This window comes from Chiloscyllium punctatum, chromosome 48 (genome assembly GCF_047496795.1).
Source record: "Chiloscyllium punctatum isolate Juve2018m chromosome 48, sChiPun1.3, whole genome shotgun sequence".
NCBI lineage: Eukaryota > Metazoa > Chordata > Chondrichthyes > Orectolobiformes > Hemiscylliidae > Chiloscyllium > Chiloscyllium punctatum.
The window spans coordinates 58,380,432-58,397,220 of record NC_092786.1 but is presented as its reverse complement, the minus strand read 5'-3'; the positions used below and the strand labels follow the sequence as shown (position 1 = coordinate 58,397,220).

Sequence of the window (16,789 nt, the reverse complement as noted above, 5' to 3'; positions counted from 1 at the left end):
TCACTCTGTCTAAGCACCCTATGATCAGTATGGCCTTGTTTGCTATGATCTGACTATACTGCTCACAAAGCAAAGCTTTTCACTGTACTCAGGTACATATGACTACAATAAATCAAATCAAATCACTGCCTGCTTTCCCACCTATTTTAGTATCATCCACAAACTTTGCTATGTTGCACTCTGCCCCTGCTTGCAGATCATTTATAGATTGCAAACAGCTGAGGTGTGAGAACTGAACCCAGCAGCAGCCAACCAGTTACAGTTCGCCAACCAGAGAATGACCCATTTTTCCCGACCCTCTGAGTTCTATCAGTCAGCCAATCCTCTATCCAAGCCAATAGTCGTCCCTTAACCCCCTGGGCTCTAACCTTCTGGATGAGTATTTTATGCGGCATCTTGTCAAATGCCTTGTGGAAGTCAAGATACACCACATCCACCAGATCCCCATTATCCACCTCGCTGGTTACACCATCAAAGAACTCCAGCAAGTTTGTCAAGTATGTCTTGCCCTTGCTGTAACCATGCTGATCTTGGTGAATTGAGCTTTGAACAGCTATGTATGGAGAAAAAAATGAGTTCTATTGAACTTCATTTTGAAATGTTTTAAAATGTACTTTCAGAAATTCAATGAACAAGGTATATTTTTGGGAAAAAACACCTATTGATCCACGAGGGAGTGATGCATTTTGAAAGATGCTAAAATGAGGCATTGCTTGCCCTCTCAGATCAACATAAAGATCCTGTTAATCTTTGAGGAAGAGTAGAGGTGTACTCCCTAGCATCCTGGTCAATTTTCATCATTTAGCCAATATCATTAGAATAGACCACCTACTGAATTATCTCAGTGCTGTTTTTGGGATCATGCTACAAATAAACTTCTCCATTACACAGTGATTACAAGACAAAACATACCTATCTATTTGAAAGAACATATTGGGGTATCTAAAGGGTGTGAACAGTGCTGCATAAATGTAAGTCCTCTATTTCTCTTGAACTTTCTGTTCTTTCATTCACATCATCCTCTCAGTACAGTTTCTTGTAATTCCTGTAAAACTGATGCACATACTGTACCTAAGTTCAGCTTTGTGGATCTCAGCAATTTTTCGTTCCAGTTTCTCGGAATGTTTAGGAAAGAACTGGAATTTGGAGCTGTATCCTTCTGGGTGTTTTCCTGCATCATAGTCTCCAATTTCAGCTAGAATTGAGAACATCTTAAAATAAACAAAATAGTTTCAAAAAAAAAGACCTTTTCCGCAAATTCTAAGAAACATCAAAAATCACCTTGTGCAAAGTTGGTTATCAGTTAATTAATGTAGATTCTCAGCACTCACTTTACTGAGCAAGACAGCAAAAACAGAATGAGGGTGACAGACAGAGAAAGAGAAAATGGGATACAGACAGAAAGAAAGAAAGAGAAAAAAATGAGAAGATGAAGAGAGAAAAAAAGAGAGGCAGAAAAACAGAAAGATAGAGAAAGGGAAGGAATGAAAGAATGAGGAAGAAACACAGAAAATGACTCAGAACGCGAGAGGCGAGAATAAGAGGGAGAGAACCAGAAAGAGACAGAGAAGAGAGCAGAATGACAGAGACAGAAAACAGAGACACATCCCCAAAGAGATTGAGCAAAGAGAAGGGGAGAAAGAGAGGCTTAGGTTTTGAGAAGATTTGTAGTTCAGATTTGAAATGCCGGTGTTGGACTCGGGTGTACAAAGTTAAAAATCACACAACACCAGGTTATAGTCCAACAGGTTTAATTGGAAGCACTAGCTTTCAGAGCACTGCTCCTTCATCAGGTGATTGTGGAGAATAAGATTGTAAGACACAGAACTTATAGCAAAAGTTTCTAGTGTGATGTAACTGAAATGATATATTGAAAAAGATCTGGATTGTTGGTTAAGTCTCTCATCTTTTAGAATGACCGTGTTGATATCAGTTCTTTCATATGTAAATCACAAAACATTTTTTAAAAACTACATTCTCAGGTGCACTTTAACAATTGGTGTCATGTTGGCCCAGAAAAGGTATTGAAGGTGTTAACTCCCTGTGAGGCTGTCTGTACCACAATGGTCAGACTGATTCTAATCTAAAAAATGGATTTTCAGAATCTTACATGGATTCATGCAGTTTTTGAGCAAAGTAAAACGTAATTCTGCAAATACAAATTCACCCCACAAACATATACGTGTGTGTGTGTGGCAGGTGGGGGTGGGGGTAGTTATGAGCATCTGTAAGAGGTGTGTGTGTGTGTGTGTGTGTGTAAGTAACTGCCCAATACCAAAAGACCTTGTCATGGTAGACACTGCAAGTCATGTCAGAATGTCGACATGGACACCACCCTCCATGTACATCGCAGGTACCCATGTGACTCAGCCAGCATTGTCTATCTCATATGCTGCAGGTAAGGATGCTCTGAGGCATGGTACATTGGCGAGACAAAACAGAGGCTATGGCAACAGATGAATGGGCACCGCACAACAATCAACAGACAGGAGGGTTCCCTCCCGTCGGAGAACACTTCAGCGGTCCGGACATTCGACCTCTGATCTTTGGATAACCATCCTCCAAGGCGGACTTCGGGAAAGGCAACAATGAAAAGTGGCCGAGCAGAGGCTGATAACCAAGTCCAGTACCCGTGAGGATGGCCCCAACTGGGACCTTGGGTTCATGTCACACTACAGGTGACCCGACTGCACTATACACTCACAAAAACAAACGGGGACACACACACACACACACACTCACTCATTCACTCACTCAGACCCTCTCACAGACTTAAACTCCTTTACACTCACACACATACCCACATGAACAGACACACGTATAAGTTTGTGGGGTGAATTTGTACTTGCAGACTTACATTTTACTTTGTTCAAAAACTGCATGAATCCATGTAAGATTCTGTAAATCCGTTTTTTAGGTTAGAATCAATCTGACCATTGTGGTACAGACAGCCTCACAGGGAGTTAACACCTTCAATACCTTATCTGGGCCAACATGACACCAATTGTTAAAGTGCACCTGAGAATGTAATTTTTATTTTAAAATGTTGCAATTTACATATGAAAGAATTGAAACCAACACGGTCATTCTAAATGATGAGAGACTTAACAAACAATTTGGGTCTTTTTCAATATATAAATTCAGTTACATCACACTGGAAATTTTTGCTATAAATTCATGTCTTACAATCTTATTCTCCACAATCACCTGATGAAGGAGCAGCGCTCCGAAAGCTAGTGCTTCCAAATAAACCTGTTGGACTATAACCTGGTGTTGTGTGAATTTTAACTTTGTACTTCAGGTTGAGGTTCTGGATGTAAGTTTGCTCACTGAGCTGGAAGGTTCATTTTCAGACGTTTCGTTACCATACTAGGTAGCAACATCGATGAGTCTCCGGTGAAGCACTGGTGTTCGTGACCTGCTTTTTATTTATGTGTTTAGGTTTCCTTGGGTTGGTGATGTCATTTCCTGTTCTTTTTCTCAGAGGGTGGTAAATGGGGTCCACATCGATATAAGTGTTGATCAAAAAAAACATATCAACAAACACATCGACTTGGACCCCATTTACCACCCTCTGTGAAAAGGAACAGGAAACAACATCACCACAGGAACTGACATCACCAACCCAAGGAAACCTAAACACATAAGTAGAAAGCAGGTCACTGATACCAGTGTTTTGCTGGAGACTCACTGATGTTACCTAGGATCGTGACAAAACATCTGGAATTGAATCTTCCAGCTCAGAGAGCAAATGTACATCCAGAGGCTCAGATATAATGAGAGGACTGAAGAATGAAGAGAGTCAAGAGTGAAAGGAGATAGAGGGAGGAGAGAGTTTGTGAAGAGTGAAAATGACTAATCAAAAATTTAATACATCTGACACCATAAATTATAACATAGATACAAGTATTACAGTCTGAAGCACTCTGTTCAACTCCCTTAAGATTAAGACAGCATGAACTGAGATTAATCTGGGCAACAAAAAGGTGATCCCTCCCATCTGCTCCAACCTTACCTCAATTCATTCTATCAGCATTTCCTTCTGATCCTTTCTCTTTGTCTCTATTACTCCCTGGGATAGTGAGTTTTACTCCAGGTAAAGAGCCTTTTCCTGCATTCCCTGCTGGATTTGTTGGCGACTAACTCAGATTTATGGGAAGATGTAACCAAAAGAGAAATTGCTGGAAAATCTCAGCAGGTCTGGCAGCATCTATAAGGAGAGAAAAGAGCTGACGTTTCTAGTCTAACCGACCCTTTGTCAAAGCTGGAAAGGTGTACTTGAACAAAGAATCTATTCGGTGAGATTGTGTGGGCCGTGTGAGCCAGAGAACAGGGGAATCTTGTCTGTTCTAGCTGGGATCACAGTCACTTGTTGCAGCCAAGGGTTGTCATTGACTCCAGTGACCAAGAGGTGGCAGCATTTAGAGCCTGTTGAACAGATGAGATGCTGAGCACTCGGTAGAGGTTTGCTGCTTTTCCTCACAACTTTGTCATGTCAAAAATGTGCTAGCCTTGGAAGCCAGGCTGTCATGGGAATTCCATGAAATAACGGAGTGGGGAGGTGGTGAGGGGGGGGGGGGGGGATTCTTATTTTTCTGAAAAACCAGCTTTTTGCAATTTCTGAATGTGCCACTCCATCTCAATCCCATCAATCTACTGCTCGTTATAATAAATTATCCCAGCAGAGTAAATAATGAAATTAAATTTCAACAAAACCTATGCTGCATTGGCATTTAAGCAAATGACTCACACCTTTAAAGGAGAGGACAGTGTCCACTATAAAGGCAGTGAGCAGCTTCAACAACCAATCAGTGACTTGTACCTTCATCACATGTTTTAGCTTTCAATGATCTTCGGTCATGAATGACACACAGATCCTTAATTCCTCATGGTGTTTCCACACTGACTCTAAATCTTTCTCATGCATGATCAATAAAACCTCACGGTTACCCTAACTGTTTCTGTCAGTCTTGCCTCTGCAGTAGCTATCAGATGGTTAGCTTCATCATGCAGATCACCAGCATCCACCTCCCTAACTCAGACTCTGGCCTATCTTAGCTCAGCTGTTGCTACTGTTAACTCTACTCTCATCTATTCCCCACTTACACCCTCTGTAAACCCACCCTCAGTAACAGTTCAGCTGCCCCTTGTCCTAACTCACACCAGTCTCATTAACCCATTAACCTGGTCCCAGGGTTGGTAATACCCTAACTTTAAACTTCTTACACTTACTTTTCAAATCTTTTGTTGGCTTCTCCAATTGCTATCTCTGTAACCAAGTACCAACCCATTTATATAACTTCCTCCAGACCCTACACCCTTCCCTATCTTTGTCACCTCCTCCAACCAAGACAACATCCAAAACTTCTGTAACCTCCTCCAACCTCCCTATAAACCTCCCTAACTTTGCATTTATCTAACTATGGCCCCTCACACATGACTGACGCTGTTTGCTTCATCATCAGTGACCATGCCTTCAGCTGCTTGGGCCCTAAGGTCTGGAATTCCTTACCGAAACCTCTCCCATCCCGATCGCTTCCTTTAAAACACTCCTTAAAATCTCTCTTTGACCACGTCCTGATGTCTCCCCATGTGCCTTGCAGTCACATGGTGCTTGATGATTACTGCCATGATGCACTTTGGGGCGGTTTTATAATTTTCAAGATTTGGGAGAAGATTTGTAGCTCGGGTGCTCGTTGTTGTAGCAACAACAATTTTCAAGACTCAATGCAAAATGCAATTTGTTGTTGTAGAAAAGGAACAAAGTCTTAATTACCTTGCAGGATGTAGGCTGCGAGCAATGCTGCATCGGAGGTCTTACAGAGCAAGCGGCCATGATACAGATCCCTCTTTATCTGAAGGAAGACCAGATACCTGTGAAGAAGCACAAAGCATCAGTGACCATGGGGAGGCATAAACTCAGCAGGGAGAGAACACCTTCGACACAGGTTGGAAATCAGACCAGGGGTATCGCACCAGAATCAGGGCAGCAGACAGAATCTATAACAATTAGATTAGATTACTTACAGTGTGGAAACAGGCCCTTCGGCCCAACAAGTCCACACTGCCCCGCCGAAGCGCACCCCACCCATACCCCTACATTTACCCCTTTACCTAACACTGCGGGCAATTTAGCATGGCCAATTCACCTGACCTGCACATCTTTGGACTGTGGGAGGAAACCAGAGCACCCGGAGGAAACCCACGCAGACACGGGGAAAACGTGCAAACTCCATACAGTCAGTCGCCTGAGGCGGGAATTGAACCCGGGTCTCTGGTGCTGTGAGGCAGCAGTGCTAACCACTGTGCCACCGTGCCGCCCTAATATTTTATAACAGGAAGTGATGAGATATATTTGCAAAACAAACGATAATTTAAAGAAAGACAGGAATGAGATTAATTGGGATAGCTTTTTGAAAGAGCTACCAGTGGCATCTTGGGCCAAATGGCCTCACACTGTGGAAATTCTATGATTTATGATGCTGTCATGTCGCAGAGTGGAAAATGATAGAATCGCTTGGGAAAATACATCACACAGAGTGTTCAAAACAGAAACAGACCATTCAGCCCGGCTGGTCTAAACTGCTGTTCTCTTTACGCTCTATTTGTGTCTCCTCCCACCTCCTTGCTCCTATATCACACCCTCCTGGCGTATCCTTGGTATTCCTCTCTCACACATTGTTCTTTCCAGCTTCCACCTAAATATATTCATGCTACTGACATCGGCCTAGTGTGCTCGTGTGTTTCACCCTCTGGGTAATGAAGTGGATTTCATGACATGAAGAGGATTTTCACTGAAACAGAGTATTTTCAGATATGAGCTCTCGTTTCCTGATTTTCCTTACCTTCTCCATGGTGCTCAGTGAGTCATTTGGACCAGCTCCAATCACTGGCCGAGTCACTATCATTAACAAAACTCATCCCTTTGTGATCAAGATGCAAGCGAGTAAGGTCAGAAACATAATAGAGGGTTTGGCAAACTCCCTATTGGATACTTTATTTGGGGCATTCCAGGAACTGAGTGGAAATTGCACTGTTTGGTGGTGAATAAAGAAATTTCTTTGCCAATTATTCAAATCCAGATTAATATCTTTTGCTAAAGTACAGAGGATCTCTGCACTGTACTGTGTACTTATAGATGGATATTAATGCACTGGAAGCAGTTCAGGGAAGTTTTTTTATTACATTCATGCCTGGAATGAGTGCATTGCCTTTTGAAGTAAAGCTAGATAGGGCAGGTTACCTCTAGAGCTTAGAAGAGCGACTTGAAACATTTCAGATCCTGAGGGGACTTGACCTAGTGAATGGGAAAAGGATGTTTCCTCTTGTGGGAGAATCGAGAACTAGGAGTCAGAGTTTGAAAACAAGGGGTCACCCATTTAAAACAGAGATGAGGAAACATTTCTTCTCTCAGAGGATTTGGTCCTCAAAGGCAGTCGATGCCTTAAAATCTTTAAATATTTTTAAGGCAGACGGAGATAGTTTCTTGATGACCAAGGGAGTTGAAAGATTATCGGGGGTATGCAGGATTGCAGAGTTGAGGTTAAAATCAGATCAGACATGATCTTATTGAATAGTAGAACATGCATGAAGGCCTACTTTTGTTCCTTGCTTGTATGTAACTTCATCTGATCAAAGACCAACCCTGTCACCAATAATCCGTGACTATCCGGTCAGGTCCACACGCCCCCGCCACCCCCTCCAACAACCCACCCTCCCATCCTGGCACCTTCCCCTGCCACCACAGGAATTGCAAAACCTGAGCCCACACCTCCTCCCTCACCTCCATCCAAGGCCCTAAAGGAGCCTTCCACATCCATCAATGTTTTACCTGCACATCCACCAGTATCATTTATTGTATCCGTTGCTCCCGATGTGGTCTCCTCTACATTGGGGAGACTGGGCGCCTCCTAGCAGAGCGCTTTAGGGAACATCTCCGGGTCACCTGCACCAATCAACCCCCTGCCCTGTGGCCCAACATTTCAACTCCCCCTCCCACTCTGCCGAGGACATGGAGGTCTTGGGCCTCCTTCACCGCCGCTCCCTCACCACCAGACGCCTGGAGGAAGAACGCCTCATCTTCCGCCTCGGAACACTTCAACCCCAGGGCATCAATGTGGACATCACCAGTTTCCTCATTTCCCCTTCCCCCACCTCACCCAAATTCCAAACTTCCAGCTCAGCACTGTCCCCATGACTTGTCCTACCTGCCTACTTTCCTTCCCACCTATCCACTCCACCCTCCTCTCTGACCTATCACCTTCATCCCAACCCCCACTCACCCATTGTGCTCTATGCTACTTTCTTCCCACACCCACCCTCCTCTCATTTATCTCTCCACCCTTCAGGCACTCTGCCTGTATTCCTGATGAAGGGCTTTTGCCCGAAACGTCGATTTTCCTGCTCCTCAGATGCTGCCTGAACTGCTGTGCTTTTCCAGCACCACTCTAAACCAACAACACAGGAACTACCATCTTTGGCCACACCATCACTGACAATGACACAGCTCACTCACCACAAAATCAAACACCATCTATTACTTAATCCCTATTTACATATAGACATACTCTTACTCAATACTCACCTAACTGTCACTGAATTAACATATAACCATCACCCATTTTCTCATTTAGTTACAGCTACAATTCTCTCTGCCAGATCCTCTTCGATAATATCATCTGATTCAAGGATGTTCCTGAGGAGCTTGGAGTGTGGTGACTGCAGGAACTGCTACATTCGGGCTGTACATAAGCATTCTGTATTTTTTTTTAAAAATCACTGCAAACACCTTCAGGGTTACAGCACCAAGGCAAACAGGTGGAATTAAGATAAAGCTCAGCCGTGATCTAATCGAATGGCAGGACAGAGTTGTGGTCTGAATGGCGTCCTGCTGTTTCATTGCTCAGGAACCACCACATTAACACTAACTCGAACAACAGGTGCGGGGGTCTCAGATGGGTCAGAGCTTTCTGGTGGATTGTCCAGTAACTGGCATCATCTGATCACCGTCAGCCAGAGGAGGAAATGAGAAGCTGAAAGAATCCAGATGAAATGTTTGGGTCTCTAGGGGAGGGACAAATGAATGACCATTGCCACTAAAATTGCTCAGCGGGTTAAAAGCAGCCAGAGCTCAGGGCAACTCTAAACCACCATTGACTGAAACCTGATTCAGGGATTCTTCCAATGACTTTCCTTAATTCTGCTCCTTTTTCACCATTTTTTTAATATAGAATTTGAACAGATGCTCAATGTTCCCTCAAACACTACAGAGAGGACCAGTCATTTACTCGGCAGGATTGCCCTGGAGTTTCCTGGAATTAAATGCTCAGCTCCTGGGTGCTGCTGGGAGCAAAAACCCAGGCAAGGATTTGTATTTTCGATTTAACTCTCATTGAACACTCACATGTTACTGATTAAATATTGACGCTGAGAATAAAGATTTGTTTGACCAAGAATCAAAGAATTATCCAATCACAAAGGGTTGGCTTGTTTCCCCAACAGTTGGGATGGAGGCCATTGGTGAGCTGGGGATCCAAGGCTTCAGAATTTTGCAGCATACCCCCACCGTCCACCCTGACCCTTCACCCCACCTCACCCCCATCCCAACCCCACCTCAAACCCCAACGCAAATCCAACCCCTGTCTCACTCCCATCCCCAACCCCATCTTCCAACCAACTCCCATACACACTCACATACACAGACATACACGTATACACATACACACACAAAATACACACAATATACAAACACACATACACACACATACGCACACACATACACTCACATAAACACACACATACACATACACGCTCACACACAAACACATACACATACGCACACACATACACACACATACACATATACACACATATACTCACATATACACACATACTCACATGCACACACATCCACACATACACACTCACATATACACACGCACTCATACACACATACACACTCACATATACACACGCACTCATACACACATATACACACATACAATTACACACATACACACACGCACATATATACACATATACACTCACAGACACATACATACACACATACATGCACACAAACATACACACTCACATGCACACACACATACACACACTCACATACACATTCACATATACACACATACACACATTCATACACACGCACATACACACACGCATACACACACATACACATACATACACAAAATATACACACATATACATACACGCACATACACAAATGCACACACATACACACACAAATACACACATACATACTCACATACACACACGCACATACACACACATACACACGCACATACACACACGCATACATACTCACATACACACACATACACAAAATATACACACATATACATACACGCACATGTACACATACACAAATGCACACACAGACACACATAGATACACATACATGTACACACATACACACAAACATACACATACATATACACACACTTACACACATGCACATACACACACATACACATAGACATACACACATACACACTCATATACACACATACACACTCACAGACACACATACACACACGCATACACACTCACATACAAACACATACACATACATACATACACAAATGCACACACATACACACTCACATACACACACATATACACACTCATACACACATGCACATATACACACATACACACTCACAGACACATAGATACACATACATATACACACATACACACACACATACACACAGATACACATACACATACATACACATAGACACACACATACACACACTCACATACACACACATATACACTCACATACACATACATGTACACACATACACAATACGCACAATATACAAACACACATACACACACACATACGCACATACACTCACATACACACACACACACATACACGCTCACACACAAATACATACACATATGCACACATATACACATATGCACACATATACACACATACTCACATACACACACATTCACACTCATACACAGGCACTCATACACACATACACACTCACAGACACACATAGATACACATACACACACACAAACATACACACTCACATGCACACAGACATACACACATACACTCACAAACACACATATACATGTGCACATGCGCACATATACACACACATATTCACATACACATACACATACACATACATACACACTCACATACATATACATACACACACATACACAGACATACACACATACACACTCATACACATGCACACATACATACACACACATACACACATACGCATACCTACATACACACAGATACACATATACACACTCACATACACACAGACATACACATACACGCTCACACACAAACACATACACATACGCACACACATACACACACATACACATATACACACATACATACTCACATATACACACATACTCACATACACACACATCCACACATACACACTCACATATACACACGCACTCATACACACATATACACACATACAATTACACACATACACACACGCACATATACACACATACACACTCACAGACACATACATACACACATACATGCACACAAACATGCACACACACATACACACACTCACATACACATTCACATATACACACATACACACGCACATACACACACATACACACTCACATACACACACATACACGTACATACACAAAATATACACACATATACATACACGCACATGCACAAATGCACACGCACATACACACATATATACTCACATACACACACATATACACACGCACATACACACACACATACACACATGCTTACACACTCACATACACACACATACACAAAATATACACACATATACATACACGCACATGTACACATACACAAATGGACACACAGACACACATAGATACACATACATGTACACACATACATACACATACATATATACCCACTTACACACATGCACATACACACACATACACATAGATATACACACATACACACTCAAATACACACATACACACTCATATACACACATACACAAACATACACACACTCACATACACAAACACGCACTTATTCACACACACATACACATACATATACACACACATACACACATACACATAGACACACGCACATGCACATACATACACATACACACACATACACACATACACACACATACACACACACACTCACATACACAAACATACACACACATAATACACATATACACTCACAAACACACATACATACACATACACACTCACATACACACAAACATACACACTCACATACACATTCACATACACACACATACACACACATACACACTCACATACAAACATACACGTACACAAATGCACACACATACACACTCACATACACACACATATACACACTCATACACACACATACACATATGCACATATACACACATACACACAAACATACACACATACAGGCATACACACGCACATACACACATACACATAGACACACACATACACACTCACATACACACATATACACTCACATACACATACATGTACACACATACACAATACGCACAATATACAAACACACATACACACACAAACATACGCACACACATATACACTCACATACACACACATACACATACACGCTCACACACAAACACATACACATACGCACACATACATATACCCTCACATATACACACATACTCACATACACACACATATACACTCATACACAGGCACTCATACACACATACACACTCACAGACACACATAGATACACATACATATGCATACACACACAAACATACACACTAACATGCACACAGACATACACATGCATACACTCACATACACACATATACACATGCACGTGCACACATATACACACACATATTCACATACACACACACATACACACTCACATACACACATACATATACATACACACACATACACACTCATACACATGCACACATACATACACACACATACACATATACACATACCTACATACACACAGATACACATATACACACTCACATACACACAGACATACAAGTATACACACACACAATATACAAACACACATACACACACATACACTCACATAAACACACACATACACATACACGCTCACACACAAACAGATACACATACGCACACACACATACACACTCACATATACACACATACTCACATACACACCCATCCACACATACACACTCGCATACACACATGCACTCATACACACATATACACACATACACATACACACACGCACATATACATACATACACACTCAGACACACATACATACACAGATACACACACAAACATACACACTCACATGCACACACATACACACACTCACATATACATTTACATACACACATACACAAGTACATACACACATACACACACGCGCGCATACACACTCACTTACACACACATACACACACAATACAAACATACACACTGACATGCACACATACACATACATACACACACACACAATATACACACACATATGCACACGCATGTACACACATACATACACATATGCACTCACATACACACATACACACAAATACACACACACATATACACACACATATACATACACATACACACAATACACACACATACAATACATACACAATAAACACACACATACACACACATACACATTCACATAAACATACATACACATACACACATATACACACATACAGACCCACTCACATACACACATACACACGTGCACACATACACACACGTACATAAACATATACACTCACATACACACTCACATAAACATACACATACACGCACATACACACACATACACATGCACATACACACATACACATACACGTTCACACACAAACAGATACACATACGCACACACACATACACACTCACATATACACACATACTCACATACATACCCATCCACACATACACGCTCACATACACACATGCACTCATACACACATATACACATACACACACACACATATACATACACACTCAGACACACATACATACACACATACACAGACAAACATACACACTCACATGCACACACACATACACACACTCACATATACATTTACATACACACATACACACGTACATACACACATACACACACGCGCATACACACTCACATACACACACATACACACACACAATACAAACATACACACTCACATGCACACATACACATACATACACACACACAATATACACACATACGCACACGCACGTATACACATACATACACATATGCACTTACATACACACATACACGTATATATGCACACACATAGACACAAATACACACAAATACACACACATACACACACACATATACATACACATACACACAATACACACACATACAATACATACACAATAAACACACACAAACACACACATACACATTCACATACACACACATATACACACACACATACACATACGCACATATACACACACACACTCACAGACACACATAGATACACATACATATACACACATACACACGCATACACATGCACATACACACACATACACACGCATACACCCGCACATACACACACATACACATGGATACACACATACACAAACATACACACACTCACATACACACACATACACACTCACATATGCACACACATACACTCACACACACATACACATGCACACAAAAACACACACCTACACACTCAATATACACACATACATATACATACACACACATACACACACATATACTCATATACACATACAAAAACACACATACACACATACAAACACATATACACACACAATATACACACATACACACACATATGCACATACATAGACTCACATACACACACATACACGCACACACACAAACATACACATACATACACACTCACATACACACGCACAATACTCACATACACACATACATCCACATCCACACATACACAGACACATACACACACAAATACACACACATACGCACACACAGACACACACATATACATACATACACACAATACACGCAATACACACACACATACATACTGATACACACACATAAACATACATACACACACATACTCACACACATGCGCATACACACACATATACACATACAAAAACACACATACACACATACAAACACATATACACACACAATATACACACATACACACACATATGCACATACATAGACTCACATACACACACATACACGCTCATACACACACATACACATACGCACACACATATACACACTCATATACACACAAATACACATACATACACACTCACATATTCACACATACTCACAAACACACACAAATATACACTCACATAAACACACACACACACATACACACATACATACACACATACACACACGCACATATACACACACACTCACGTACATACACACACATACACACTCACATACACACACACACATACATACACATACACACACACGTACACATAGGCACACACACACATACACATGCACACTTACACACACATACACAAACATACACGCACACATACACACATGCACACACGCATACACACACATACACATAATACACACATACACACTCACATACACACACGTACACATACATATACATACACACACATACACACACAATATACACACATACACACACATATGCACACACATACACACACATGTGCACACAGGTACACACATGCACACACATACACACTCACAAACCAACATACATACACATACACTCACGCACATACACACTCACATGCACACATGCAAACAAACACATACACATACGCACACACACATACACACTCACAAACACACATATATACACATACACACTCACATACACACACATACACACATATACACACACACAATATACACACACATATGCACACATATACACACACATACGCACACAGCTACACATACACACACATACACAGTCACTAACCAACATACATACACATACACACACACTCATAACACACACACTCACATACACACTCACATACACACACATACATACATACAAACACACACACAATACACACACATGTCTACACACTCATACACACACACATATACATATGCACACACATACACTCACACACACAAACATACACAGACATGTACATATACACACATACACACATCGATACACATACATATACGCTCGCATACACGCATGCACATACAAACATACACATAGACATACACATACACACACATACACAAACATACACACACTCACATATACACACATACTCAAATACACACACATCCACACTCACACTCACATATACACACATACTCACATACACACATATCCACACTCACATACACACTCGCACTCATACACACACATATACTCACATACACATACACACACGCACATATGCACACATACACACACACAGACACACATACATACTCATACACGTACACAAACATACACACTCACATGCACACACATACACACACTCACATGCACATACACACACATACACACACATACACACTCACATACACACACATACACACACACATACACACTCATATACACACACATACACACACGCATACACACTCACATACACAGACATACACAAATGCACACATAGACACACTCATACACACACACATACACACACACACATACACACATATACACACTCATACACACACGATACACACACGCATATACACACCTACACACTCACTGAC

General features: G+C 41.5%; 1 protein-coding gene across 9 annotated transcripts in view; it reads right to left on the bottom strand.

Annotated features, from left to right (window-relative positions):
• The window catches only part of frmd5a (FERM domain containing 5a), a 285,958-nt gene that overhangs the window by 43,127 nt on the left and 226,042 nt on the right, over positions 1–16,789 (bottom strand). For 7 of the 9 annotated variants that reach the window (XM_072565344.1, XM_072565348.1, XM_072565349.1 and 4 more), the window contains 2 exons: positions 5,777–5,874; positions 1,072–1,195 (listed from right to left, as the gene is read on the bottom strand). In XM_072565344.1, the coding sequence (XP_072421445.1) occupies positions 1,072–1,195; positions 5,777–5,874 (222 nt within the window). Of the gene's footprint in view, positions 1–1,071; positions 1,212–5,776; positions 5,875–16,789 lie in introns of all 9 variants that reach the window. The other 2 variants (XM_072565351.1, XM_072565352.1) reach the window with 1 other exon arrangement.